Source organism: Ailuropoda melanoleuca, chromosome 15 (genome assembly GCF_002007445.2).
Source record: "Ailuropoda melanoleuca isolate Jingjing chromosome 15, ASM200744v2, whole genome shotgun sequence".
Classification (NCBI taxonomy): domain Eukaryota; kingdom Metazoa; phylum Chordata; class Mammalia; order Carnivora; family Ursidae; genus Ailuropoda; species Ailuropoda melanoleuca.
The window spans coordinates 12,393,208-12,420,204 of NC_048232.1; the positions used below are offsets into that span (position 1 = coordinate 12,393,208).

Consider the following 26,997-nt stretch of genomic DNA (forward strand, 5'->3'; position numbering starts at 1 on the left):
AAATGTCACATTGCAGATTTCGAGATAAATGTGTGATCTCTGGAGACCATCTCTGAGAATTAAATGTGATTTTTAGGATGAAAAAGGCATGCTTGGACAACTCCTCGTCAGGATCAGAAATTATAAAAATAAAATAGTTCACTTCAAAGAGTAGTGAAGTGACGAAGCTCTGTGGAAAAGCAGTGGCTGTGATGGTAACTAGCGTCTCCGTGGCACTTTGTCCAATGGCTGAAGAGGACAAATATAACTGGGGGGGAGGGGACTGAACAGTTGCTCACAAAAATCAGCAGCAGCACCTAATAAAAATACTAAGTACGATCTCGAGCTGAAACTACTGTTTATGATCATATGATTTCCCTTTCCTATGCTGTGGAATGACGGGGCTTATCTTTCCAGCTCCCAGACTCTGTTAATTCCCTTGCAATATCAAGAGGGCTGGCCTGAATGGGAACGGAGCAGTGCCTAGGAGAGGTCATAATGATACTTGTTTTTCAATGTTTAAAATCTCATCATTGGAGAAGAGTTCACTTAGGTCATCCATGGTTACTCTGTTCTGGTTTTCTTTACCAGGCAGAGCTATGGCTTCAGCACCAACACCCAAGGGCAGAAATATCACTATAAATGACTTAATTAGGCTCCCCCCATATGAGATCAGAAAGGGACAACTGTTCTCCCTTCTCAGTCTCATCACTGGCCCATCCTACTCTAGCAAGCCCAGAAATATCCATTCCACAGAAGGAGATCTCTCAGCCCTCCCTGGTCACGAAGTCCAGCAGGAACGTGGCCTGGCTGAGCCGCAGTCCTCGGGCCAAGGCTGCAGGGCTGTGCCCACCTGCACTCAGGTTATGACCAAAATTGAAGCCCCTGGAATCCTGCTCCCCCCTAGACCCAAAGGGGGAGGTGGCAGGGAGATGGTAACAGAGACCTTTAAGAGGCTGAGACAGACACAGGGAGAGGAGAGAGTGAGGGCAAGAAAGAAAGAAGACGAAAAACCCAAACAAACCGAAAGACAATGTGATTTCTACCAGCGTGAAGCAGTGTGCTCTGAGCTGAATAGAGCCGTGACCATAAGGCTGGCTGATGCCGATCAGATCACCTTTCTGTAGGGAGAGGGGTCAGATCCTGGCATCCTCATTGTTATATTAGTTATTAATAAACTTCCTAACAATGGAAGGAAGTGCCAGCCCTCAGAGAAGGGGAATGTGTGGAAGGGTAAGTAATGAATGCGGACAGATCCCGGGCGGTACGAGGGCCCAGGACCAGCACATGTTTTCCCCAGAACGGAAAGTGTCAGAGCTGGGGCATGATCACACACCGCAGTGTGTGTGTGTGTGGGTGGGTGGGTGTGTGTTTTAAACCAAAGATCCCTCGCCACATTCTTCGCAATCCTGCTGATCATGATGATGACTCAATCGCCATCTCATTAATCACACAACCTCACTCCTATTTATAGACACAACACGGCCCTTTGTTCTGTAGCAAATGGGTGGCTGAGGCCCCTGTGTTTCCAGTCAAGAAGCCCCCAGCAGTCCGATGGTTTCATCTCTTGAAGAGAGGACACACGTACCTTTTTTTTTTTTTTTTTTTTTTGGTCTGGGAGGCTCCTGCAACAAGCCACAGGGGACTCAGAACACTTGGTTGTTTCCTAACTCAGTTTCCACCATTTTCTTTAAATAGGCTGAGAGCAAAGCCGTCTCGCTCAGCCCCCCACACCCCCACTGGCATCAGCTCTGCTCCATGGCGAAGCCTCCACACAATACCCGGGACAGCCCCACACCGCCTCCCTCTTTCACATGAGTTACGGAAAGGCCGTGCGTGGCCAGCTCCCAGGACGAGTGCCGTTGCTGTTTTGCTTTTTGTTTTGTGACTACATTTTTTTCTCCTCTCCCATCTTCGAGAGTTCAAGAAACAGGGGAAGGGAAGAGAGGTGTAAACTGTTTGAGGTCCCACAAAAAAAGATTTCGGATGCTTTTTATCTAACTCACAGAACATCATCACTGAATGGCTTGAATTCATAGCCGTCCTCTCTGCCTCTGTCTGAACCTCCACAGATTTGTTACCTGCAGCTCAGATGAGTAATAGCCACGGAGAGAGGCATGGGCAAAGTTGGGGCAAATGTGCAGCCTCCACCAGGGCAGAGTGGGAGAGGGCCCTGCTTCCCACCCCTGCAGCAGTCAGCAGGTTCACGGGGCGCCCAGCGGGCATAGCTTATGAGGAGGCCCACACAGCGTCAGGCTTGTGGAGGGCAGGGCGTGCGGCTCTGTCGGCCTGCCTTGGCACCTGCGCTGCCTTGACGTCCCTTCTTCTAGGGGACTCTGGGAAGACCGCACCATCTCTCAGCTGACATGATCTGGGGATGTCCTTTCAAGCCTGGCCACCAGACCCCTCCACACATGGATTCGGGATGCAGGTTCCATAACGTTCCTGTGGTCTGATCCCATTTAGTGCTGGATCAGGCGGATTCCTTTTAGTTCGACACAGGTCTTGTGTCTTGGGCTCAGAAGGCTCACTGCCTCTGAGGGTGTCTACTAGGACAGGGGCCTACAGGTCTGACATGCGAGAGCCCTATGCATCACCATCGAAGAATTTAGGGGGCCTAGCTCTAAGCCTCAATAAATCGTTTCAATTATGTGGACCCTTTCTTTTTGAAATGGCTAGCCTTCTGGGCTCAGGGCATTAGTAAGTGTAGACTCCCGACTTCTTTCATACATAGCAATGACCCTTTGTTTCTCTAGCAACTCATACCTCAGATGCCAAGTACTGCACATCAGTAATTTTAAAAGGTATTTACGTGCCTTTAAACAGGAAAATCACCTTCAGAGTTACTAAGAGCTTGGAAATATTTTATCTCTGTTAACATCAATAAACAGTATGAAGCACTCTGAAGAGAGGAACTCTAACTTTCTAAAATGTTGTGTGTAGTACCAGGCAAGGTTTGGGAGCTAGGAAAAGTCTTCACACCATAGTGATATCACATTGTTGTCACACGGCTCAGCCACACCACAATCCGGGTAGAGACCAGGGTGAAAAAGTGGAGGGCAGACAGCAAGGATATACGCTATTTGCAACAGGAGCCTGATCTGACAAGATTAACCTTTCAAGGTCTGATGCCAGCATACACAGCGATCGATAAAGGACAATCCGAGGGAGAGTGTCAGTGGTGGGCATGTGAGTTCTAGGCAAGGCCCAAGATGCCACAGGCTCCAGGAACACAGAGGGTCCTTAAAATGCAGCACATGCAGGTTTCTTACTACTAGTCTTCCAATTCTGATTTCAATCACCCTATAACATTGACATTGGTTTTGGCAGTGATTTTTTGGATTTGACACCAAAATCAAAAGCACCCAAAGTGAAAATGGGCAAGCGGAAGTACATCAAACTAAAAGCTGCTGCTACAGTAAAGGAAACCATCAACAAAACAAAAAGGCAACCGACTGAATGGGGGAAGATATTTGCAAATCATATAACTGATGAAGGAGTTAATGTCCAATATACATAAAGAACTCATACAACTCAATAGCAAAAAAACCAAACAATCCAATTAAAAAACGGGCAGAGGATCTTATTAGATGTTTTTCCAAGGCACATAAATGGCCAATAGACACGAAAAGATGTTCAACGTCACTCGTTATCAGAGAAATGCAAATCAAAACCACAATAAGATATCACCTCACACCTGTCCAAATGGCTAGAATCAAAAAGAGAAGAAATAACAAGTGTTGGCAAAGATGTGGAGAAAAAGGAACCTTGTGCACTGTTGGTGGGAATGCAAACTGGTACAGCCACTCTGGAAGACAGTATGGAGGTTCCTCAAAAAAATTAAGAACAAAACTACTATATGACCTAGCATTCACTTCTGGGTATTTATCTGGAGAGGATGAAAACGCAAATTCAAAAAGATACACGTACCCTCCATTCACTGCAGCATTATTTACAACAGCCAAGGTATGGAGACACCCCACCAACGAATGGATGAAAAGATGTGGCATAGCCATACAATGGAGTAATAGTTCTAAAAAAGAATGAAATCTTCTGTTTGGGACAACACAGATGGACCTTGAGGGCATTGTGTTAAGTGATATAAGTCAGACAGAGAGAAACAAATACCATACGTATGATCTCACTTATATGTGGAACTTAAAAAACACAAACCCAAAAAACGGAAGCTCACAGATACACAGAACAGATTGGTGGCTGCCAGAGACAGGGGGAAGGGAGATAGGTGAAGGGGTTCAAAAGGTACTGCTTCCAGTTATAAATAAGCCATGGGAATGTAATGTTAAACACCATTTTTTAAATCATGTTTGGAGTAACTACTGGAAGTCAGGCACTGGGCTAGAAGTAGATAAAAGAATTTTCTTTTTTCTTTTTTTAAGTAGGCTCCATGCCCAAAGCAGACCCCAACACAGGGCTCGAACTCATGACCCTGAGATCAGAACCTAAGCTGAGTCTAAGAGTCAGATGCTCAACCGACTGAGCCACTCAGGCACCCCTGTAAAAAGGATTTTAAAATGAAAATTCATTTCTCAAAATGATTTTAAGGAATATATATTAGACACCTTTTTTTCTTCCCTTTCTTTCCTTCTTTCTCTCCCTCCCTCCCTTCCATCCCTTCCCTCCTTCCTTTTCTTTCTTTTAGCATAAGGCAATAGGTGAAGGAAGAGACTAACTGACCAAACAGGATATGGAATTAGACGCACTGTATTTTCTAAATGAAAAGTAGAACATGGGGTCTGGCAAGTGTAATAAAATGAGTGTTTAAAATCAGGGCTTTCCTGGAAGAGCAATGCCTCATCCATCTGTGGGAGGACATCACTAAGGAATTCTCAGGAAATAGGCAAGAGGACACCGAAGGACAAAAAGAACCACGTGGGACACCAGCCAGCTGTGGAGCTATTTAAGCCAGCTAGATGTCCTCACCATGGGGGACGGGAAACCCTCCCTTCCAGGTGGGGTGCAGAGGGTGTGTCTCAGGTGAGGGCAGAAGACAGACGGCCAGGGATCAGCAGCCCCAGAGGGAGTGATGACTGGATCTGGGGACACTTGAAATTCCCTTTGTTAACTGATGGCCTCTATTCTTTCCTGTTTGGGATCTCTCCTTGCATGGTCTTCCTAAGTCATGGGATGGAGGCCTCCCCATGGACCCTCAGACTTAGCGTGGCCTCAGGCTCTGGCTGGCAGGACTGGCAGGGTTTGAGGTGCTGCCTGGTCTGGTCATGGGGCAGAGCTCATACTCTGGGCTTCTCATCTCTTGGGGCTTTCCTCTTGCACAGCGGTGCAGCAGAGGGCGGGCAAGGAAAGAGCCCAGGGGTCAGGGCGCACGAATATTGCCTCTCCAAAAGCAGGGAGGGCAAGGTCTTTAGCTGCCCCCAGCAACTCCCAAACAGCTCAGACTGGGGCCCCTGAAGCAAAAGTATCACTGATTTGAAAACCACGTTAATATCTTGGTATAAAGATGCTTTACGTGATGTTATTCTATTATTCTGTTCTGTCAGGCTGGTGGCAGTCACACAGCTGAACTGCTTTCTAATCTTGAAGATGACTGGATCTCACCTGCTGATGACTGAGTGATGTTCATTCTAGGTCAGGAGGTTTGCGGTTCCTGTGCATAACCGGGTCCATGGCTCTGTCAGGTTACTGGTGTGGTGTCCCCAGACACTGACAGATAGGAGTGGCCAGAGGAGATGGCCCAAGACACAGGTTTGGAAGTGGGGACACCTGAGCAACCTTGTCACCTCAGGCTTTGATCTCTTCCTCAGCAGGAAGAGGGGCTCAAGGTGTGGTCTCCAGACCAGCTGCATCAGCATCTCTTCGGGACTTGTTACAAATGCCAACTCTCAGGCTCACCCCAGACCCGCAGAGTCAGACACCCTGGGGCTGGAGCTCAACTCTCTGTGCTTGAACTGCCCTCCAAGTGATTCTGATGCGCCCAGAAGTTTGAGAAGCCCTTGGCTGCAAGACTCCATCCTCCCCTGGGATAGAACCAGGCCAAATTCAGAAAGTACCCAGATTTCCAAATGGATAGGAAACCACAGCAGGGATGCACACCTCACTGAGCCTGAAGGATGAGCCGGGCTCATGTGTGGCTGGAGGAGGACAACCGTGGGCAGATAAATCCAGACTCATATCTCAGACTCTGGGTTTTAAAAAGGGTTAGAAGTGTCTAGAGCACAAACAAAGAGGTTGGTGCTGGGTCTGCCCTTGCCACTCAGCAGGGAGTGGACAGTGGCTGTAATTTGAGGCAGGGGTCTTGGGCTTTGTATGACATTCTCTTCAATACAAGACAACAACATTCTCTACAGCTTTCACAGTAAACCTCAAGGCCTCAGAAACAACGATCATTTGGCTCACTGTGCTAATGAAAACGCTTTGAAGAATGTGAGGCAGGGAGGGGTTTACGGTAAACCCTATGGTGATCTGGCAGAGGGAGATCCGGGTTTTGTGGGCCATGAAGCTTATATTGGTGGTTCAGTTAAGGAAAATAATGCAATTGATTATTACAGTAGCCAAGATACGGAAGCAACTTAAGTGTCCACTGATGGAGGAATGGATAAAGATGACGTGATGTATACACACACAGACTATAGCCACAAAAAAGAATGAGGTCTTGCCATTTATGACAACATGGATCGACTTAGGGGGACGACGCTAAACGAAGTCAGTCAGAAAAACTAACACCATACGATTTCACTTATATGTGGCCTCTAAAAACCAAACAAAGAAACAAACAAAAAGCAGAAACAGATCCAAAAATACAGAATGCTGGTGGGTGCCAGAGGGGAGGGGGATGGAGAGAGGGGCAAAACGGGTGAAGGGGAGGGGGAGGTCCAGGCTGCCAGTGATGGAACGAGTAAGTCACACGGATGAAAGGTACAGCACAGGGAATACAGTCAATGATATGGTACCAGTGTCCTCTGGTGACAGATGGGAGCTACCCTTGCAGTGAGCACAGCATACCACAGATGATGAATCACGACGTTGTACGCCTGAAACTAACGTAACATTGTGTGTCAACTGCATTTCAAGGTAAAAAAGAAAAGAATGCAAAATGTGTAATGTGCACAAAAATACATGGGCCCTCCCTGGGCCTCTGAATGGCCTACCCAGTGCGGGCCCCTGAGCTGAAGCTCCATTAGCCCCCTCCCCCCAGTCAAACGGGCCTCTTGGTCCAGGAGGGGAACTTCCTCCCCCTCGTCCTCTGGGCCTACATCTTCTCCTGGCTCTGACTGCACTTGGCCAGCCTAGAAGCTACCTAGACCACGTCAGCCTCTCCTCCTCTGTGGGATCTTCCCCTTCTCCCTCTCCTCCGACTGCTGCTGTGTGCAGTCACTCGACGTGGTTCTAGGAAAGACCCCGGTGACCCTAGGAAAGACCCCGGTGACCAATGGGATTTTATTCTTATGAAGACATCACCTTCCACTGCTAATGCTCCTTACTTGTTTCTCTCTGGTGATATTTTCACTTCCATCCTTTTACAACCGTGGAAGACCCAGGGGAAAGAAAAACAGTGAAAAACTAGGAGAGGAACACAATATGGAAGGTGCAACAAAGAGGAAGTTCAGTGAGGGGTAGAAGAATCTAGACCAAGCCGATAGGGGCAAGAGGCAAGATCTGGGCAGGCAGGATGCCTCTGTGAATGAAGGTGCTCTGGCTCCTGGTCACCTGGGGTGGAAGCAAGAGGGCAGAGAAGGAAAGGCTACGTGTGAAGGGTGGGCCCTCGGTAGTCTGCATGGTCTGGACCATCAGAAACCACATGGGGTGGGGCCGTCAAAGATGGAGGGATGCTCCAATGGGTGTAGTAAAAAGGTGATGTTAAGGTCGTAATATTCAGAGACACTCCTAGAATGCTAGGGCAGGAAGGAATCTTAAAAATAAAAAATAAAAATAAAAAAAAAAAACGGAGAAGAAAGAGCAAGCACTCTGGAAGATAAGGTAGGGCAAACAAAGACTTCTTGCTTCCCTTTCATGGCTCAGAGGCAAGGGTACACTGTCCCCAGGAACAACCAGCCTTTGATGGTGTGGCCTAGGGAGTGTCCTGCATTAGTTATACTTTCTAACATTTCCAAACAACGACCGCCTCCCTCCCTCTTTCTGCGGTCCTCAAACCTCCCCCTCTTCCTGTCACTAAAGCGAATGGCATCCCTGTTCTGGACATCAGCCCCGTCTGAATCCTCAGAGCTTGTCCGCCCTGCCTGCATCCAATGACAAAATGACTTGCCCAGGGCTCTCAGAAACAAACTCGGAATCAGAGCCTTGGACTCTCAGTTGCAAAAGGCACCTCACTGCTACACCGCATTCCGTGACAAGACTGCGTGTCAAAGGCCAAGAGTTTCTGTACCTTCTGAAGTCCCCAAGAGTTCCCGAGAATAGGATGCAGTGTTGCTCAGCGCCACGAGCCTGCCGTCAGCCCCTCCTTAGCATAACTCTTCTTTGAGGACACCCAAGTGAACCCACCCACCTCGTCCTTGGACTTGACATTCCTGACAGTGGGCCATCAGCATTCAGAAGGCTCTGGAGGGTGCCTGAAGAGATGCATGGGGCCAACAGTCCTTCCCACACGGCATGGTTCTGCAGCTTCTTATCCCCCCCCCCACCCCACACTTTGGGCATTTTTTCTCAGATTCCTATTTGGCTCAAAATCCTTCGTCTCGCAACCAGAGCCGGCTCCCGGCGAGCCTGCCAAGCTGCGTCCTCAGCGGCTGCCCCTCTCCGCCCTTCCCTGGAGCCACATGCTGCAGCGACAGTCTCTTCCACGCTCCCCGCACGGTGGCTCTCCAACGAAAGTCTGCTCACCTGATGACAGGAGGCTCCCGCTGCTGCCACTGATGATCTTCCCTTTGCTCCCCATGTTGGCCAGCTTGGAGGTCTTCAGCGTGCCGGTCTCGGTTAGGTCAATAGCGATCTCACTCAGGCTTCGTGCGGCATGGATTTTAGACTAGAATGGAAAAGACAGCCAGGTTATAAAGAGGCATTTGCCTTGGAGAGAGAATGGCTACCGCTCACGGGCTTATGGTCCAGAGATTTAGCAAATGGACTAATTTCTTGGCTTGCGGCATTTTTAGGTTTGTGTTCTCTGGCCCCCATTCCTAATCACCGAAACTCCCTGCAGGAGGTATGGCTCTGGAGCGGACACGAATGATGCGTGTTCCAAGCTATTCTAAGGGCTATACCGTGCTGTGCCTAAAGCAGCGGCTTTTGCGTCAGACAGACCTCGTCGGAGTCCTGGTTTGGGGGAAGTCCCCTGATCTCACTGAGCCTCATTATTCCCAACTATAAAATGGGAGAAAACACTACCTACCACTGAAGGTTCTGTTAGGGTCAAAGAAGTAGGGCACGTGAAGGGCTACCCCATGTCGCTCCCTGGAACACAGCTCTCAATAAATAGCAGTGATTATATTTTATGTTTAAAGAAGGAAGAAAAAATAATCTTCAGCTTTGTGATCGACAGAAGAGGTATGTGAAACAGATTTATGAAGCCCCAGTAGATTCTGAGGGCATTTAAACCCCTTACAGTGTTAGCCATGTGGCCATGGAACGTTTAGAGGTTTGGCGAGTGATGATGCTCTAGACGTACAAGGAGCATGTCTGCATGTATAGAAGCCCCTGGAACAACTGCTCGTTTGGATGCTCGGGCCCCACCGCAAGCTCCCGACACTGTGCTCTGCTTCTGTGTTGATACCTAACTGGGTACTCCAAAGTCTGCAGATCATAGGCAGTGCTCCACTCCATTTATCCTGCATATTAATTGGCCTGCCTTGGCTAATAGTAACATCAGGCTGGATTAATTAGAAAAGTACTGTTATCACAATCATATTCCTAAAAGTATTTGTTTTTCATAAACTACCCTTTTTTAGCTACTGCCCTCGGTAGATGAAAATGGGTTTGCATTCCTACACATGTGTTTGATGTTTGCTTTCCCCAGCAACCCCCCCACCCACCTTCTTCAGGAAATCAATTTTTGTGATCGTGTTTAAGGCAATAGGCTTTACCCATCGCATGAACTGAATGAAAACCACTGTAAATGCTTGTAGAACCCATACATTTGCTGAGGTTTCTTTCCATGGCCATTGGCTATAGCCTGTACCCTGATGGAACTAGGTGGCATTCAAAACCGAGGTTTTCAGTCACTTGTGTTCACCCAATCATCTGCCCCCCACACCCCTCTGCGTGAGACCAAGTCTGTCCCCCACACAGGAGAAGCTGGCAGAAGGCTGATACGGGGACCACGGCAGGGTGGGCAGATGCTGCCCATTCTTCCTGACATTCTCTGTCCAGGTGCCCTACACTGTCCAGCAGAGGCTCTCTGAACCCATGAGGCCTTGCCCTTCCTCTGGCCCCAACACCGATGCAGACACTGATGAAGGACCATGTCTTCCGACAGCTGAACACTTTCCTCTTGTTATAAGAGAGTCTGAGGAACCGAGGTAACATGGAATATTTTTGCTTGTTTTGTTCTCTGGGTATGAACATCATCCCATTGGTCCTTCCTTGACTGATGTCTCCTTTCTGACCTTAACTCTGAAGGTCCCTGCACTCAGATCCAGGTCACCTTCCTCAGGTCAGGGCCTCCTTGCTCAGGACATAACCCTGGCCACCAGGTCCCCCGCAGTGCTCTGGCTGGAGGGGTGGTGGGGGCAGAAGCAGGAAGTGCCTTTCATTTTGCATCGACAGCGCATGTCCACAGCACCCATCTGGTTGAGCTTTCCCTCTGAGCAAGCAGAGGGAGCACACCCATTACTTTCTGCAGCACTCCTCGTTACCAACGCCCACGCTCGAATAAAAGGAGCTGTCGCTTGCAGCTACTTAATGACTCATGGAGACACAGAACAACTCAGCATGGTGGGGAGGCGTCCAGGCTTTGAAGTCAGAAAGATCTGGACTGGAATCTTGGCTCTGGCCAGTTCGCCACTGTTTGGCCATGACCTTCAACCTGTCTGATACTCAGATCCCAGTTTGGAAAATGGAGCTCTTAAAACCCACATGGCAGAGTTGTGATAAGGACAAATTAGATAATATACGTAAAGGCCACTGGAATTGAAATAGGAACAGGATCCAAATCAAGGACTGGAAGTAATTTGCTAAATGAGGTGAGGCTGATGGCTCAACCTGGTATTTGGGGGATCCCATTAATCACACAGAAGACCTGTCCCCCCCCCCCACTCTATTCCTGCCACACATCAGTCTGAGAGGCAAAAACCAAAATATGGAAAAGGGACCAACAGATATTCTTCCCAAGGGAGACTGGATTCTTAGAAGCTTTAGGAAATTACTAGCTTCTCTCCAGATGGAAATATGACAATGACCAAAAAGACCCAGTGGAGAGAGCAATGCTAAGAGGGGGAAGGAGTACAGATGGGGAGATTCTTTTCTCGAAAAGTTAAGTCCTTGGGGCAACACAAAAGAACCTCCAACATTCTGAACATTACACTTTGAGGGTTCTTGCCCTACCGAGTTTTATTACTGTTATCTCACGAGCAAGGTTGCATTGTCCCCTACCACGCTGTCGCTCTGCTTTTGATCTAGATGGAACGAAGAACAGAAGATGGATCAGGGGAAAAAAACCCCCAAAACAAACAAAAAAACAAAAAACAAGAAGGAAAGATGTCTGGACTGGAGGCCAACTGGAGAGGTCCCCATCTGAGTTCAGAGGAGAGGTGTCTAAGCTCAACAATTTGAGCTTTCAAATATTTTCCTCTCAAGTCTACAAGACATTCCTTGGCTCTGGGCTTCAGAGTTTGCCGATCCTTGGGGTCAACGAATATACGTTACCAGTTGTAGCTGGTGCCTCTAAAGCCACAGGGAACCAACCAATACGGGCTCTTTCCGTTCCGTCTTTGGTGATGGAAGGAGTGTGTTGTGTGTGTGTGTATGAGAGAGCGAGCTGTTCCTACAGGATTTGCACAAGGATCTGCAAAGAGGAAAATGCCTAAGCGCCAGGGAAGAGCCTGGGACTGCTCGGCCACCCACTCCTGCTGACTCAGACCACGAGACCTCACTTGTCTCAGGGCTGATAAGCATCACTTGGGAGGCCTGGGCTTTGCCGAAGCACTTCAGAGAAAGGAATGGCTGGCATGGCGCGGTGCAGCAGGGATTGGAGCAACGGCCCCGTATGCCAGCCAATACTGTTGCTCAGAAATATTTTGCAGCTCATCCCAGGCCTGTCAGCCGTCACTCACCAGAGGTCATTCTGCCCACCAGAGAGGGATCACATCACCCTTGTACAGAGAACAACATTCCAGAAGCGCAAGGTGTCGTAACATAATTCCTAAGGGGGAATTTTATCATCTCTGACTTAATCTGGGAAACTTTGAGAGAACTTAACCTTTACACAAGTGTTGGCCAGGGAACAGTATGTCGGATTAATGATGATAATAATAGATAGCACATATCTCCTAAAGCAATTTCACACACACCATGTCATTGGGCCAATCAATAATTTCTGTATTTCCTTTCTTATTCTCTAATTGGGGAAGGAAAGCAGGAGCAATGAAAGAGTTCCCCAGGGTCACAGAACTGGAAACGGAGTCCCTGGACTTCCACATGGGAGAGTTTGTTCCTCACCCACCACTGTGCGTTGAGGAATTGGTTCCTACGAGAAATGGAAGGGCTCTGGAGCCTCTGTGAGCATTCAGAGCCTACTGGGGAAAGTTCTCCTGCTCCTGGGCAGAGGTGTATTTCCCTCCATCCCCCAGGGATCACCGAGAAGGACAGCTGAAATTTCTCTATGGCTGTGAGCACATGGTTTGGCCTTTTAAAAGATAGTTCCTGTTAATAAATGATCTTTGATAATTACTTTTTGAAGTTTACTTGTTGTATCAGAGGGCTGACCTGTAAGCCTGGCCAATAAGGCTTCTCCAAGTGCAGAGTAAGACCATCTTCGAGAATGGGGAAGAAGGCCCTGCTAAAGGCCTCTTGTGTTACCCAAGAGACCCTCAATGCAAAGAACGAGCATGGGGGTTGGGGGTGGGCAGGGAAGATCTCAAACAGCTAACGTACTAACCTAAGGGTGAAATACATTTTGTCTCTTCTCCTTTCAAAATTGTGCTGTCAGTGTGTGGGGGGTCTGCCCACAAGAGGAATTGGCAGTGGGGTTCAGGAGGGCTGCCAAGGTCTCTACCCCTTACCGCCCATTCCCAAACAATGCAGAGGATAGAATCCACGTTTTAAGGTTTGGACCTCCAACTCCCGCGACCCGAGGGCAAAATGCTGACACCCACCCACTGTCTCAGTCTAAAGCATGAGTCAAAACGCTTTGGCCCTGTTTCTTTTGATCTAATCGGGCTTCAAATCCCTGTGCCAATGTCCATCATCACCAGGAAAGCTGTGGAATGCTCCCATTATGCCTAACAACAACAACAAAACCCCTCCACTCTGTGCCCATTCACCCCAGAAAATGACCAAAAAAGGGGTCAGGGAGAAGATTTAGCAGAGGAGAAAAATGTGTTACAAAGAAGAAAGTGACAGCCACACAAGAAGGGCTCAGATTTGAAACTTGAGTTATGAGTTATGAGTTGTTTCCTTTTCTCCTACTTTCCTACGATCTTTCTCTTTTCTCCCACCAGACCCCAGGTCTCTCCTTCCACTCCCCTCCCCAGGCCAGGGAAAAGAGCAACTCCATCCAGACAGAAAATAAGGCAGAAGAAGAAGTTGTAAGGGTCCAAGAAGGCACCGATCTGATGAATCTTGTGCCCAGTACACCCAGGGTCCGGCTACTTCCTTGCCACCCAACAACCCACATTATGGTTTTGGAAAAAACCTCCTAGGGGCCAACGCCCGGCTCCCTCCATAGCTCTGCAGCCCCTCCTCCCCAAGCTAGCAGGATCCTGGGAAAGGAGCAAGACCCATCTTGATGGGGTCCTTCACAGAGAGCTGATGAATGAGAATGGCTCGTGGGGTGAAGGCAAGGCAGCACGGCAGACAGGGGCTGGAGGAAGAGGGGGCTGAGTGTTGATACAAGCCCTGTGTGAACCAAGGAGATGTCATTCTCTCACTCGCCAGAAAATGCATCTGTGTGTCTGCATTGGGGCTGGGTCAAATCTCCCTTGGAGGATGACTGTTTACCAAGGCCTGAGGCTCCAGGTCTACCTTAGGGAAACAGGGTTGGGTGCTGTTTTGTTTTTAGTTTTTTTTTAATGTTTCCAGTTCTGACTTACAAAAAAAAAAAAAAAAATGGAGCTGGCAGTTGGAAAAGCCTGAAGCTCTTTCACAGCAATTATCCTAAACAGTTAGATGGTGTCTATTAATTGCAAACGGTTGCTTTTTTCCCCCCCTCTCAAAAAGAAAACAATATGCCACTGTTTAAATACCATAAAGGGCTTGATGGCTTGTTCCCAGGAGAGGTTCCTGAGGTTCAGAAGCATGCTCTGAATTCCTCAAAAGGGCCCTACCTGGCTACAGTAAATGGTTTGAGCGGCTATAACCCTAGTTGGGCAGGAGGCCCCTTAACCAAGTTGCATGGAACGTGCCCCTTGGAAGAGCCCATCTCCTTCCTCCCTCCTATAATTCTGAAAGGCAAGTCTGTACCTGCGCACATTTCAGAGCGAGGGACACACGGTGGCGCCCCCAGCCCCCCAATTCCCAATCCCTCAGCTAGGAGACACAGGCCCTCTTGTGCCCTCAGGCAAGCCTGGGGCTTGGTGAAAGGTCCGGTCATTGCAGGGTCCCTCCCAGTTCCCCGGGGAAGGACTTACCTTACTCTGCTTTCTGTCCAAATAGAACTGGTGTTGGCTAATGGCCATAGCCCAAATGGACTTGATCAAAGCCGGACATGCGTACCACGTATGCACCGCAATGCCGCTGTGTCCAAACGTCCTCCTTGTCACTGAAGCCCTGGGACGGCAAGAATCACAAGGTTCAACCATGTTGATGATACGGGACTCCAGTGATGGGTGGACAGCTTTTACTGAGAATCCCGTGGGATCTAAAAGCCCTTGCATAAACGGGACAGATAAGCACATACACACGCAAATGCACGCACACACACACACACACACACACACACACACAAGCTCACACTCTCTTAGGGAAACTAGCTAGCAAGGGCCATCTTTTTAATTGTTTAATAAAAATTGTACATATTTTCTTTAGCCGTTCATCAGTCAATGGGCATTTGGGCTCTTTCCACAATTTGGCTATTGTGGACATTGCTGCTATAAACATTGGGGTGCAGGGGCCCCTTCAAATCAGCATTTTTGTATCCTTTGGATAAATACCTAGTAGTACAGTTGCTGGGTCATAGGGTAGTTCTATTTTTAACTTTTTAAGGAACCTCCATACGTTTTCCCACTGGCTGCATCAGTTCGCATTTCCACCAACAGTGCAACAGGGTGCCCCTTTCTCCATATCTTCACCAACGCCTTTGTTTCCTGAGTTGTTAATTTTAGCCATTCTGACAGGTGTGAGGTGGTATCTCATTGTGGTTTTGATTTGTGTTTCCCTGGTGATGAGCGATGTTGAGAATCTTTTCATCTGTCTGTTTGCCATCTGGATGTCTACTTTGGAAAAGTGTCTATTCGTGTCTTCTGCCCATTTCTTAACTGGATTATTTTATATTTCTTTATGTTTCAGAAACTAACACTTTATCTGACATATAATTTGCAAATACATTCTCCCATTCCCTCGGTTGCCTTTTACTTTTGTCGATTATTCCTTCACCGTGCAGAAGCTTTTTATTTTGATGAGGTCCCAATAATTCAGTTTTCCTTTTGTTTCTCTTGCCTCTTTATACAATGGAATATTACTTGGTGATCAAAAAAAATCTTGCCATTTGCAACAATGTGGATGGAACTAGAGCGTATTATGCTAAGTGAAGTAAGTCAGAGAAAGACAAGTATCATATGATTTCACTCATATGTGGAATTTAAGAAACAAAACAGATGAACAGAGAGGAAGGGAAGGAAAAATAAAACAGGGAAGCGAACCATAAGAGACTCTTAAAATAGAGAACAAGCTGAGGGTTGATAGAGGGAAGGTGGGTGGGGGGGGTGGGCTAAATGGGTGATGTGCATTGAGGAGGGCACTTGCTGGCATGATCCCTGGGTGTTGCATGTGGGTGATGATAAGCCACTGGCTTCTGCTTCTGAAACCAGTGCTGCACTCAATGTTAACTTGAATTTAAATGGAAAAAATTATATATATTTAAGGTGTACGACAGGATGTGGTATACATACACAGAGTGAAATGATTATTACCGTCAAGCTGATGAACATAGATCATGTCTTCATTTATCTGTCACGAGAGCCCCTGAGACCTACTCTCTTAGCCCCTTTCCAGTATTCAGTGGGGCATCAGTAACTGTAGTCCTCACCCTGTGCGGTAGAACTGTAGGCTTATTCATCCTGCATAACTGCAACTTTGTACCTCTGACCCACATCCCCCCATGTCCTCTCTTCCCCGCCCAGGTAACTACCTTTCTACTCTCTGCTTCTACATATTTGACTTTTGAGAGCCCGCATATGCGTGAGATCATGCAGTCCCCCCGCCCCCCGTGGCTTATATCACTTAGCATAATGTCCTCCATGTTCATCCACATTACTGCCAATGGCAGGACGGCCTTCTTTCTTGTGGCCGAATAATACTCCATTGTATATATACAAACCACCATTCCTTTATCTGTTCATCCCTCGATGAACACTTAGGTTGTTTCCATATTTTGGCTATCATGAATAATGCTATTCTTTTTATTTACTGGCTCCTAAGGGTTCAGAATTTGTCCAAGCCTCTGCCTCGTCTGGGATAAGATGGGTCATTCTAGGTCACTGGACGGTCCTTTCTGAGCTTCAGCTCCTGGCGCTGGACCAAGACAAACTTCAGAAACAGGAAAAGCCTTTGACAATGTCCTTTATTATGCAGGCAATGCTGCCTATGGTGAAGGATAAGTAAATTCTGTTCTAATCACCAGCACAGGCCACAGCCTGTGGGATGTCCCGAGGGAGTCCGGACTTCTCACACTGCTCTAACTCAGTGTTCCTTGAAAGAGTTGGTTATCAATTTCAAATTTAGTCTGCCGGCAGGCAGGCTATAAAGAATCCAAAGAGGGACGGCAGAAAGGAGTGCAGCCAATCTCCCGCACTATCCCACGGACACATACACATTTACGGAACAGATAGGGCATATATCTGTGTGGGGTACACAGAGGCAATCAGACGATAACAATGAAAAGTGGGAAAAGTGGGTTCCAACATAATTCACCACATCCATGGTGGTGGGGGGATAAAGAGTGATAGGATCATGCTTTCTGTGAAGTGTATTCCATAGGCCAGGCAGATGATTTTGCAAATGAAATCTGAGAATGTGTGTTTGCATGCACGTGTGTATGCAAAGGTATTGGGGCAAGGTATTGGGGTGGGGCCTGGGGTATCTGATGTGAACATCAGGAGAGAAGAATATGTTTTCAGGTGTAAGATATCTAATTTGGAAGAAACTTGGGTCGTCAGGACTCATGAATAACTGTTTTTTTAATGACACATTTTCCCTGGAAGAAAATCTAGAGCTGCTCCCATCATTTGACCTTGGGGACTAAACACCGAACAGAACGTCTTCTTCAGACCCACTTTTAGGGAGAAATTCAAATCTGGTGGCTCATGAATGCTACTGATTCTAGGCACGGTAATTCCTAGCTTTAGGTAGAAGTTAGGAGAACACGCCAGCTCATGAGCGAGAACACAGTTGAAAATAATGGGGAAGGAGCCCACAAGAGTGTCAGGAAGAGCACCCCCATAGATCTTCGTAGAAGTAAAAAGAAACCCATCAGAACTCCCACGTTGCCTTCTATACCTATGGCTGCTCCTGGGTGTAAGTGCAATCCTTTCTCCCTGAAAAACTGAATTAGAAAGGAAAAGTAACTGGGAGTGTGTGTCTGCGCGTGGTAGGGGCCAGGTGCTTGTCTTTGTAAGAAAGGCGAGGGAGGAAGGTTCAGGAGGCTGGCCAGGTCTGGGAGGTTCTGCAGGAATACCATATCAGACACTGACGGTTTTCTCCTGCTCCATTAGTGATTTATCTCTTCTCCACATCTTTCCCTTCAGGCTCTTCCCACCCCACTGACTTCTCTGTTTTGCCTAAACCTTAGAAATGGAGTATTTGCCAAGCCCAGAGAACCGCAGAACCCATGTGGGTATCGAGTTGAGAATGCGTGTCCAGGAGCACAGATCCGAGGTCATCTTCTGTGGTCCCACCTGAGACCAGAGACTCAGGACGCACCCTCTGCCCGGGCTGATCCCCGGTCCCTGCGTGTCCCACCGATGGCCCCTTCAGGACATGATTCTCTTCCTCACCTGCCATCCCATCACTTCAGTTCTGGCCCCCTTTCCTGGCTGGGACCACCCCAACGTAGAGTCAACCAGACTCGTCTTCCCTGCTCCAAGTAAACATGGCAACAGTCATGGGGGAGGCGGTTAATGGAAGGAGCGCCCTGCAGCTGTGGGAAGAGTGCTTGCTGCCATGGGAGGGAAGACGATTTCAGGGCAGAGCAAAGGCACTGTGCCAAGTAGCTAACCCCCAGCAATCCCCTTTGCTTGCCTCAGTGCACACATGGAAAAGGTGTCTTTAAAGCAGCAGCTGACTTGGGTTCCTGCCTCTGACATTAGGGCAGATACCTCCCTGGACTCCCTCCTTTCGTGCCTCCCTCCCTGCCTCTAGGCTGGCAGAGGGATGTTTTCCCCAGGAAGATGTGATCACACTCTGTGCTCTGCCTGCCTCCAGCGCCTCCCTTCCCTCTTCTGACACCCACCTGACGAAGTCTTCATCCCCCCAAGGGCCAACCCTCAGCTTGAAATCCTAGTCATGCTTTGAGGTTCGGCTCAGAATCTCTCCTTCTCAGAAACCTGTCCTGACCAGCCTGGCCTCTGGCCACCTTCAGTATTTATGGCCCATGCCACCCAGCACTCGGTCCCCGGTGTGTCACATGGAGCGTAGCGGGAATGCCTGTGAGCTGTGGAGCCAGACTCCCTGGGTTCAAATTCTTCTTGTGCCACTTGCCAGCTTTTTATAACCTAGAGCAGGTGACCGTGTTTCTTTTGTGCCTCAGTTTCCCCACACACAGAACAGGAAGCTAGCAGCACCTCTTCCTGGTCCTGAGGCACAGCCCCTCAGATGAGCCAATCCCTGGTTTTCATTCTGTCAGGCAGCCCCTTTCTGCGTCTGACTCACTGTGGCAATATTCCTTTCACTCTTTTCACATGTAGGTTTTCCCTCCCTTCATGCTTCTAAGACTGGTCTGATTCAGTTCACCTGGAAAAGCGTGGCTGGAGTATTATCCCCAGCCTCTGTCTCTCCCGCACTGGGCCCGCACAAACGGATTCCTGCTCTGCAGAGGCAGGGTCTCCAGACCAAGAGACCCTTCGAAGGACCCTGAGAAATGCTGGACAAGCTGTTACGCTAACGTCACCGCCTTCGTCTGACTGCAGATGGGATCTCCACAATGTTCTCCACCTGCTGGTCATGTGGTGACTGTGGGACGTGGGCCGAGCTCTTCCCCTCCGCGGAGTGGCTGTCTCACACAGATTATGCGGTGGGGCAAAGTGGCCTGTCACCCCTGCTGGGTTATCGCTGGTGGCAGGAGCTGAGACACTGCCCAAGCTCAGCGCTCTGACTGGGGGGGCCAGGCCTCTGACTGTTCTCTGAGAGCTCGCTGGGAGGCAGAGGCGTGCTCTGGCTGCTCAGAAGCCATGTGTGAGGGGAGCTGGGGCCACCTCCAATTTGGCAGGCCAAGGCTGGGGCACCAACGGTGCCTAAATGTCCTGTTTGCTCCTCTCTAGAGTCTGACCTTTTCATGGTCTTTCTAGGGTTACCTTCCTGTGAATCCACTTTGGACCTACTGAAAGCAGTTTATCCTTACGTGTCAGGCCTGTTTTCAGGGAATTTTGCTGCTGCTTCTGAGCTGCCTCTAAGGCCAGGACTGCTGGCAGACAAAGAGAGGAAAAGCAGCCAGTATGTGCCGCCCGAGAACCTTCCATGCAGGGCTTGCTGCATTCCAAACCGGGACCCTATTGTTCGGCATCTGACTTAAGAGAGCACTGGTTTTCACACTAGTGCTCCCTGGGACACAATGTGAGGTGGGGAGAAAAAGAACTCTCTTGCTTTCAACATCCACCTACAACACTAACACCCTAAAATTACAGCTCGTGGAATCAAACAGCTTAACACAACTGCTTTAGGTGTAGATTCCTTTTGGTGCTGACTGTCCCCCCAGAAACATTCTCAGGAGCTCTGACAAGCCATCCTTCAGACTCTTCTCTGGCACAAGCTCCTGAAAAGGACTCACACCACTGCCCAGTCTAGTTTGGTGTTTGTTACCAAGTGCCGTCCATCTGCCCTAAAATGCCCCGGAATGCAAAGACCGCACCACACAGGAGCACGTGTAGCCAGAGGGGATGATCACGGAATTGCCGATTCCTCTCATGCACGCGCACACATGCGCGCACACACACACAGACTCCCGCGTACACACGCAAAGCACACTGCATCTATCAACATATTTAGTACAAAACAAAGCTTCATCGTCAGATTTGAATATACTCAGCATGGGCAACCATCTTCTCCCGCTCCCCAAAATGAGCGATGACAGCACGAAAATAGTAATATAAATAATATGCCGGCTGGGCCACGCACGCCCAGAAGAAAAGGACTTTTCTAGCTTACCTGCGGGGGTCATGAACTTCCACGGAAAATTTCTTCTCTCTGAAATACAGGTTTTCCAACTGTCTCCATTGGAATATCTGGACAGAAAACAATGCGGTTGACGTTCAGAAGTGGTTGGCTCGGGGCTCTAGTCCTCTCTTTGCTGCTTAACTTCTACAGCTGAGCTTCCTTATCAAAGCAGAGACCGACCGCAGAGTGTTTGCAAGTCCTCCGCCTCTTGCTGGAGAGACACACACACACACACACACACAAACACGCCACTCTCCAATTCAAAACCGGGCAACGTGGGGGTGTGGATTTTCCTGCAGGTTTCTTAGCGGGAACAAAACAAGTTCTTAGCAAGTTGTTCCCCTCCGCTTTGCCTTTGTTGCATTATCCGAGACGGTTCCCAGCTCCGCAGACCTTTCCCTCCAAAGAGAGGGGGTGAGAGGGGGCGAGCTTGAGAGCTAGGAGGGCGGGCTGTGGAGCGGGGAGCAGGGGAGCTCTCGGAGGGGAGCAGGAGCCAGCTGCGCGCGGCGCTGAACTGAGCTTCCTCCCTCCAGTGCTGAAATGGGAAGGCGCTCAAATTCCCAGCCTCCCACTGGGACTCCACTTCCTGCCCACTAATGTGTAAGAGCTCAACTCGCCCTGGCGATCAGGCTCGGGGAAGCTTCCCCCGAGAGGGGCGGAGGCTGCTGGAACCTTATTTCGGGGCAGGCAACTCGAGATAACAATATGAGCCTGTCAAGCAACTGGTTCTTTCTGCAGCACAAAGCAAATCCAGAGTCCGGCTGCTGGGGGGACGCTGCCACCAGAGGCTGGCTGCCATCAGGGGCGGGGGTAAGAAATGAGGCAGTTTTGAAAAGTGGGAGGGAGCCAGTTCCTGCCCCTGCCCGATGCGTGCCCTCAGGCTCTGGTGGGCACTCCTCCTTCCACCAGGGAGCCTGGTAACGAAGAAGTGGACTTCGAGGTCTGGGAGTGATTAGGGCAGCCATTCTGTGGGAGGGGGTTCCTTTCGTCGGAAAGTTACTTAACCCTCTGGAAAACGTCAAAAGAGGTTAAAATTATGTGCGCCCACTTTTGTAGTTCTATTATTTATGTTTACATTTGATGCATTCTGCAGCCCCTTCTAGACACCTAGAATTTGAGCTGATTTTGCCCAAAGTAGGGTAAAACAGGAATCCTGCACTTCCTCTTCACCCTGGGAGTGGCTGATTCCCTGGGGTCCGCCTGTTCTTTGCTCACTGCATTGAGGCCTATGCTTTTTAGGGTCTCCTCATAATCCCAGAGTCCTCTCAGCTGGAGCTCCTGACACTCCCTGACCTACTCAAATTTTTGCCTCCTTAAAGATGTGACAGTGATTTCCCTGTGCCCCATCAACCCTGCCCTTCCAGACCCAGAAACGCCAGCTAGTCAGGGCTTGGCCAGAGGACTCCACCCCTTTGTCAAACTGGGCTGGAAGAAAAATTCTTTCAAGAATGGCTGCATTCTTTTCTTTTCACGACCTGCTCTTGCCGAATGTTACAATTATTTTGTCTGCATGATAGGGAGGAGGACATCTACTCTTACGACTCTTTGGTCCCCAGTTTAAAGACCACTTTGCTCTGAAGCCCAAGGAAAACTGTACTTCTCTTTTTGCTTTAGCATTGGTTCCAAGTGGGTAGAAAGACATTTCAAGGCAAGCAAATGACCCAAAGCCCTACCTTGGCTCAGACAGCTTTGTGTGAGGTCACGGATGAAATGTCGCCTGAGTAGAGCCATTACTCAAGTCACAGATCTGAGTCTCGTGCTCCTATCAGATGTTCTGCTAAATTCAATCCCTCAGTGAAATACCTTAAGTTCCTGACCAACCTCCTCCCCTGTTGTTAGATATTTATAGACATTCCACCTGAACTTAGGAACAGACACAAAAATGCCAGAACTAACAGACCCCAGACACTGACCCCCGAAACTGGAGGCAGTAAGTACACAGGACACAGTGGCCAGGCACATACACCCTGGAATCTGTGTGAATAAAGGGTCCCCCACATCTAAGTTGTTTGAGCTTTGGCAAGTGACAGCATCTCCTCGAGCCTCCGTTTCCCCATCTATCAAATGGCAATACTGCCCCTCTAAGGTAGGAGCAACAGACCCTCAACACGGTGCTGGCAAAAAGTTGAAGTGCTCCATGAACTTAGATGCTAGTGTGATTCTTAATTGTTATTTCCCCCAAATCCTGGCGAATAACAGAATAACCAAAATAACTTTTTTCAATTTCTTAAGAGGAGACCTCAGCGTTTAAGAAAAATAAAATTTGATTATTCCCATGCTGGAAATCCTTGACTGAAGTGTACAGAATTATCCCCCTGCCCCCTCTCCCGTCCCTCTGAAAAATGGGGTGGATGGCAGGTGGCTATTTCCTCAGTGGGACCCTCAGCCCCTGCGCCAAAGCCATCTTGGCTCTGACTGGCTTCACAGGTGTGCGATATGTGCTCAGAAGAGCCCAGCGCTTGGTTTGGTCTGCTGTCTCCATCCCACTAAGTTTTGATCAAGAGGCCCCGCAAACTGTATCGCTGGTCCCAGTCTTTGGTCCTGGCTGGTGCTTGGGCCATGGGCCCTGTCCTGGGCTGGGCAGCACTTGGGGTTAGGTGCTTCTCTGAATCTGATGGGTGGACCTCCAGGGGCTTTCTCCTCCCAGTTACGAGGAAAGAAAACAAAGCTGGTGCTTTCGAACACCTCACCTGGGCTTTTTGTGCAAAGTCCCTTCCCACTGGGCGGAGAACCCCAGAGCCCACACTCAGAGGGTCTGGTTCCCTGGCACCTCCTCCCTCTCGCTCCTTGTAAAGCAGAAGGCAAGCAGAGCGGCCCCTGAGGTGCTCCCAGATGCTGCTGCTGTGGGGAGCCTCACCTCTGCCCACTCTGCCAACGGGCCCAACATAACCCTCGGGGCTCAGCTGTGGTCCCTCTGTCCACCCACTCCCAGCACAGAACCTGGCGGCCTGGCTCCTAGCGTCTCTCCAGGATGCTGGATGCTTGTAGACATTTTCTAACAAGGGGCAGGGGCTTTCTTTCAGGTCTGCTCTAAGCAGGGAGTCTGTTTGCAAACCAAACACTGGGAAGGGAGGGTGGGAGTGAGGTGAAGGAACGGACGGTTTTTTAGGACAGAATCGCATTGGGGCATTAGCAGGGTCTCTGAACAGAAGAGGAGGTATTCATGTGGGAACACTAGCCTGGTCCTTTTCACCTCATGCAGGGGGAATGGGAAGGCCTGGGGGCCAGGGTCCAAAGACAGCTGAACATCTCTCCACCTCCCCCGACCTCCCTGTACATCCAGGCAGCTGTTGGCCACCAGGGCCTTCACACCTTGCAGTAAGTGCACTGTCCCTTCCTGGATGGCCAGACTCTTCAGTCCCCAGGCCCCTGTGCCCCACAGCTTGGAGGCCCAGCCTGCTAAACCCTCCACTCTGAAGGTGACAGAATATAAACAGCAAGCAAACAGAAGATGCTCGACCTTGCCTCCTCTTTGTAAACAGGATCCACTGGGCTCTGAGGTGCCGTTTTGGAGGCAGCCCCAGATCATCTGTGTCATTTCAGAGAGCCTCCCTGGCTTGCTGCAACTGTCATAACCCAGCTACCAGTTAAAGCCAGCAATGTGCTTTGTGAATCCACATGAAGACACATCATTCACACATACACACACACACACACACACACATGCTCATTATGGCTTAGCGAGTTCCCTGATGATTTTGCATGACTTCTGTGACCACTGAGGCCCACGGAGTTAATTAAAAGCTAACATGCTGGTTTATCAATAATCAAAGGATTTATTAATGAATAGCTATTAAATCAAGGCCTTTCTAATGCACCTGGGCATCTTTAAAGCTCTGCAAACATCTCTTCTTTGATCTTTCAGCATCCCCTGAGAAGAATGAGTGGGAAGTTTTCTTCTTAGGGAAAGTGAGGCCCAGAGAGATTAAGGGGCACTGCCTAAGGCCACACAGCAAGTCAGCGAAGGAACCAGAAACAGGAGTCAAGGGCGCCTGGCCCATTACTCTATGCTCCTTTCCACATGGGCCCACCAATTATTGGAAACAGCTCTTACTCACTAATGGCTGGTTAACTTTATGAGTGAAATTATTTTTACAAATGAGCAACAATGTGACTGTAAGGAGGAAGTATAAAACCGGATCTTTTTCGTCCTACACAGTGGCTTTCTTTCCTGTTTTGCTGTCCATGATAAAAGGTACTACTCCTTTCTCTTCTTAGAGACCTGGATTTCTCTGGTCTCCTGTGCGGTGATACCTCTGTCCGTTGCAGCGGTTAATCAAGGACTAACAACCAACAAGAACCAGAAGTAAGAGTAGCCTTAATTTGGGCCTGCCCTGAAAACAAAAACTTAGAGAAACTGTCCAGAAGTGGTTTCACGGAGACGGCGTCTGTCACCCTTGTGGGGACCATAGCTGGTACCAGATGTGGGTTTGTAGTTTTTGACCCAGACATGCGATTCCCAAGTGATCACGGGCTCTGCACTTCTACTTTCCAATGTAGAAAACAGGAGATGGGAGACGTTTATCCACAGAGAGCAAACAAGAGTGCCTAATAAATACCACCTTTGCGCCCTGAGTGCAACAGGGTCCACTGTGAACACTTAATGAGCAGACCTGGGTACTGGATCCTATTAGCTAGTCTGCTGGATTCCCATATCCTGTGTATGGCTGAAGGTCAGGGCAGAAAACAGCTAATGTCCACCGCCCTCCCCCACCCCACTAAACCCTGTTCCTTCTGAGTGGGGGAAGGCATGGCAGGGCCAAGTGTTTATGGAATGCCGGAACAGCACGTGGGGTGGTGGACAAGCTCTCGCAATGATGTGGACAGAATGGCCGGACAGGAAGCTCGCTTTAATGGCTCCAATTCTTGACCAGGACTTCAGGGAGCCTGTCTTCCTCCTGTCCCTGAGGCTGAGTCACCAAGCCTCTTAATGACCTCTGAGTAACTTCCTGCTTCTGGGGGTGGGGGTGGGGGGCGCGCTACAGAATCCCAGCAGCCATCTGCTCCCGAGTCCTCCTTCCACAGATACAACAAGCCCAGTGCAGAGAGGTTAGGGGCCGGGCAGAAGTTAAATAAGCAACTCATACCAGGACTCACCCTGGGACTGGGTCGTCCTGGGCTCTTTCTAACACACCAAGAAGACCTGATGATGAGCAAGAACCAAGTTGTTGCAAGCCAATGGGTAAGGAAATGACTGGAAATGATCCCTCCTTCAAAGGCAGTGTCAAGATCCCGCATGCTTTCCAAGCATCAGCAAAGAGTTCTCTTTTAAAAAGAATTAGGGGGCGCCTGGGTGGCACAGCGGTTGAGCGTCTGCCTTCGGCTCAGGGCGTGATCCCGGCGTTATGGGATCGAGCCCCACGTCAGGCTCCTCAGCTATGAGCCTGCTTCTTCCTCTCCCACTCCCCCTGCTTGTGTTCCCTCTCTCGCTGGCTGTCTCTATCTCTGTCTAATAAATAAATAAAAAATCTTAAAAAAAAAAAAAGAATTAGACTCACAGTCAGGAATAATCTCCAAGCTCAGAATGAAACATACAAACTAAAAAATGTGCTTCCTTGTTTCATTTCTGCTCTGTTCACTTTCTAGGAGCAGGGCTGCCACTTACAACTTGGTGGGCTCACACCATATACCAGGGTTTGCTGTTTTTGTTGTTGTTTTAAACAGCAGTTGCATAAGGATCCAATATATTTTACTTTGTGCTTAAAGAGAGCTGAGGCCCTGGGCTTTTAGGCCACATCTAAACCCTACCCCCTCCCTCTCCAATCTTTCAATAAGTGGCTGTCTACTTTGTGCCAACGCACGCTAATAGGAAAGAGGAAGGACATGATGCCTAATGCATGTTTATATTTGTCAGGAGCTCACCATCTAGTTGGGGAGCCAAGCCAGACAAAAAGTAGACTGTAGAGCAATGATACAGCAATTAACTTCGCTTTGGAACTCAAAACCATCTACAGCCTCTAGGTTAGACTTGTAAACTCCACAGACGCACTACATACCTTATTCAGATAGGTTTCATGCTTCTGCCCCAGATAATCGATATTCATGACCATCGCTTATTCTCCACTGTTTCAGTTTATCATTTTTAGGGGCAAGAACTCAAGCCTGTAAGTTGAGAGGCCTTGTGATAGTCCTGACTCTGTATGTCTCTCCACATCTTAGCTGCCTTTACCATGAAATGCGGGGGGGGGGGGGCCCGCACATGGGCATTCCTAGATCCTATGCATGGGTTGAAGGTCAGCACTGTAAATCTAGGGAGTATCACAGTGCTACTCCTTGGAATTTAAAAATAAAGTTGCTTGTCTTAAACACTTCCTACTTCTGGGAAACCAAACAGAATACTACTGACAAAGC

At 48.9% G+C, this 26,997-nt stretch overlaps 1 protein-coding gene across 1 annotated transcript in view; it reads right to left on the reverse strand.

Annotated features, from left to right (window-relative positions):
- Positions 1-26,997, reverse strand: part of FRMD4A (FERM domain containing 4A) — a 313,707-nt gene that overhangs the window by 40,788 nt on the left and 245,922 nt on the right. The window contains 3 exon segments of the mRNA XM_034644343.1: positions 8,794-8,935; positions 14,691-14,829; positions 20,638-20,714. Coding sequence (XP_034500234.1) covers positions 8,794-8,935; positions 14,691-14,829; positions 20,638-20,714 — 358 coding nt within the window.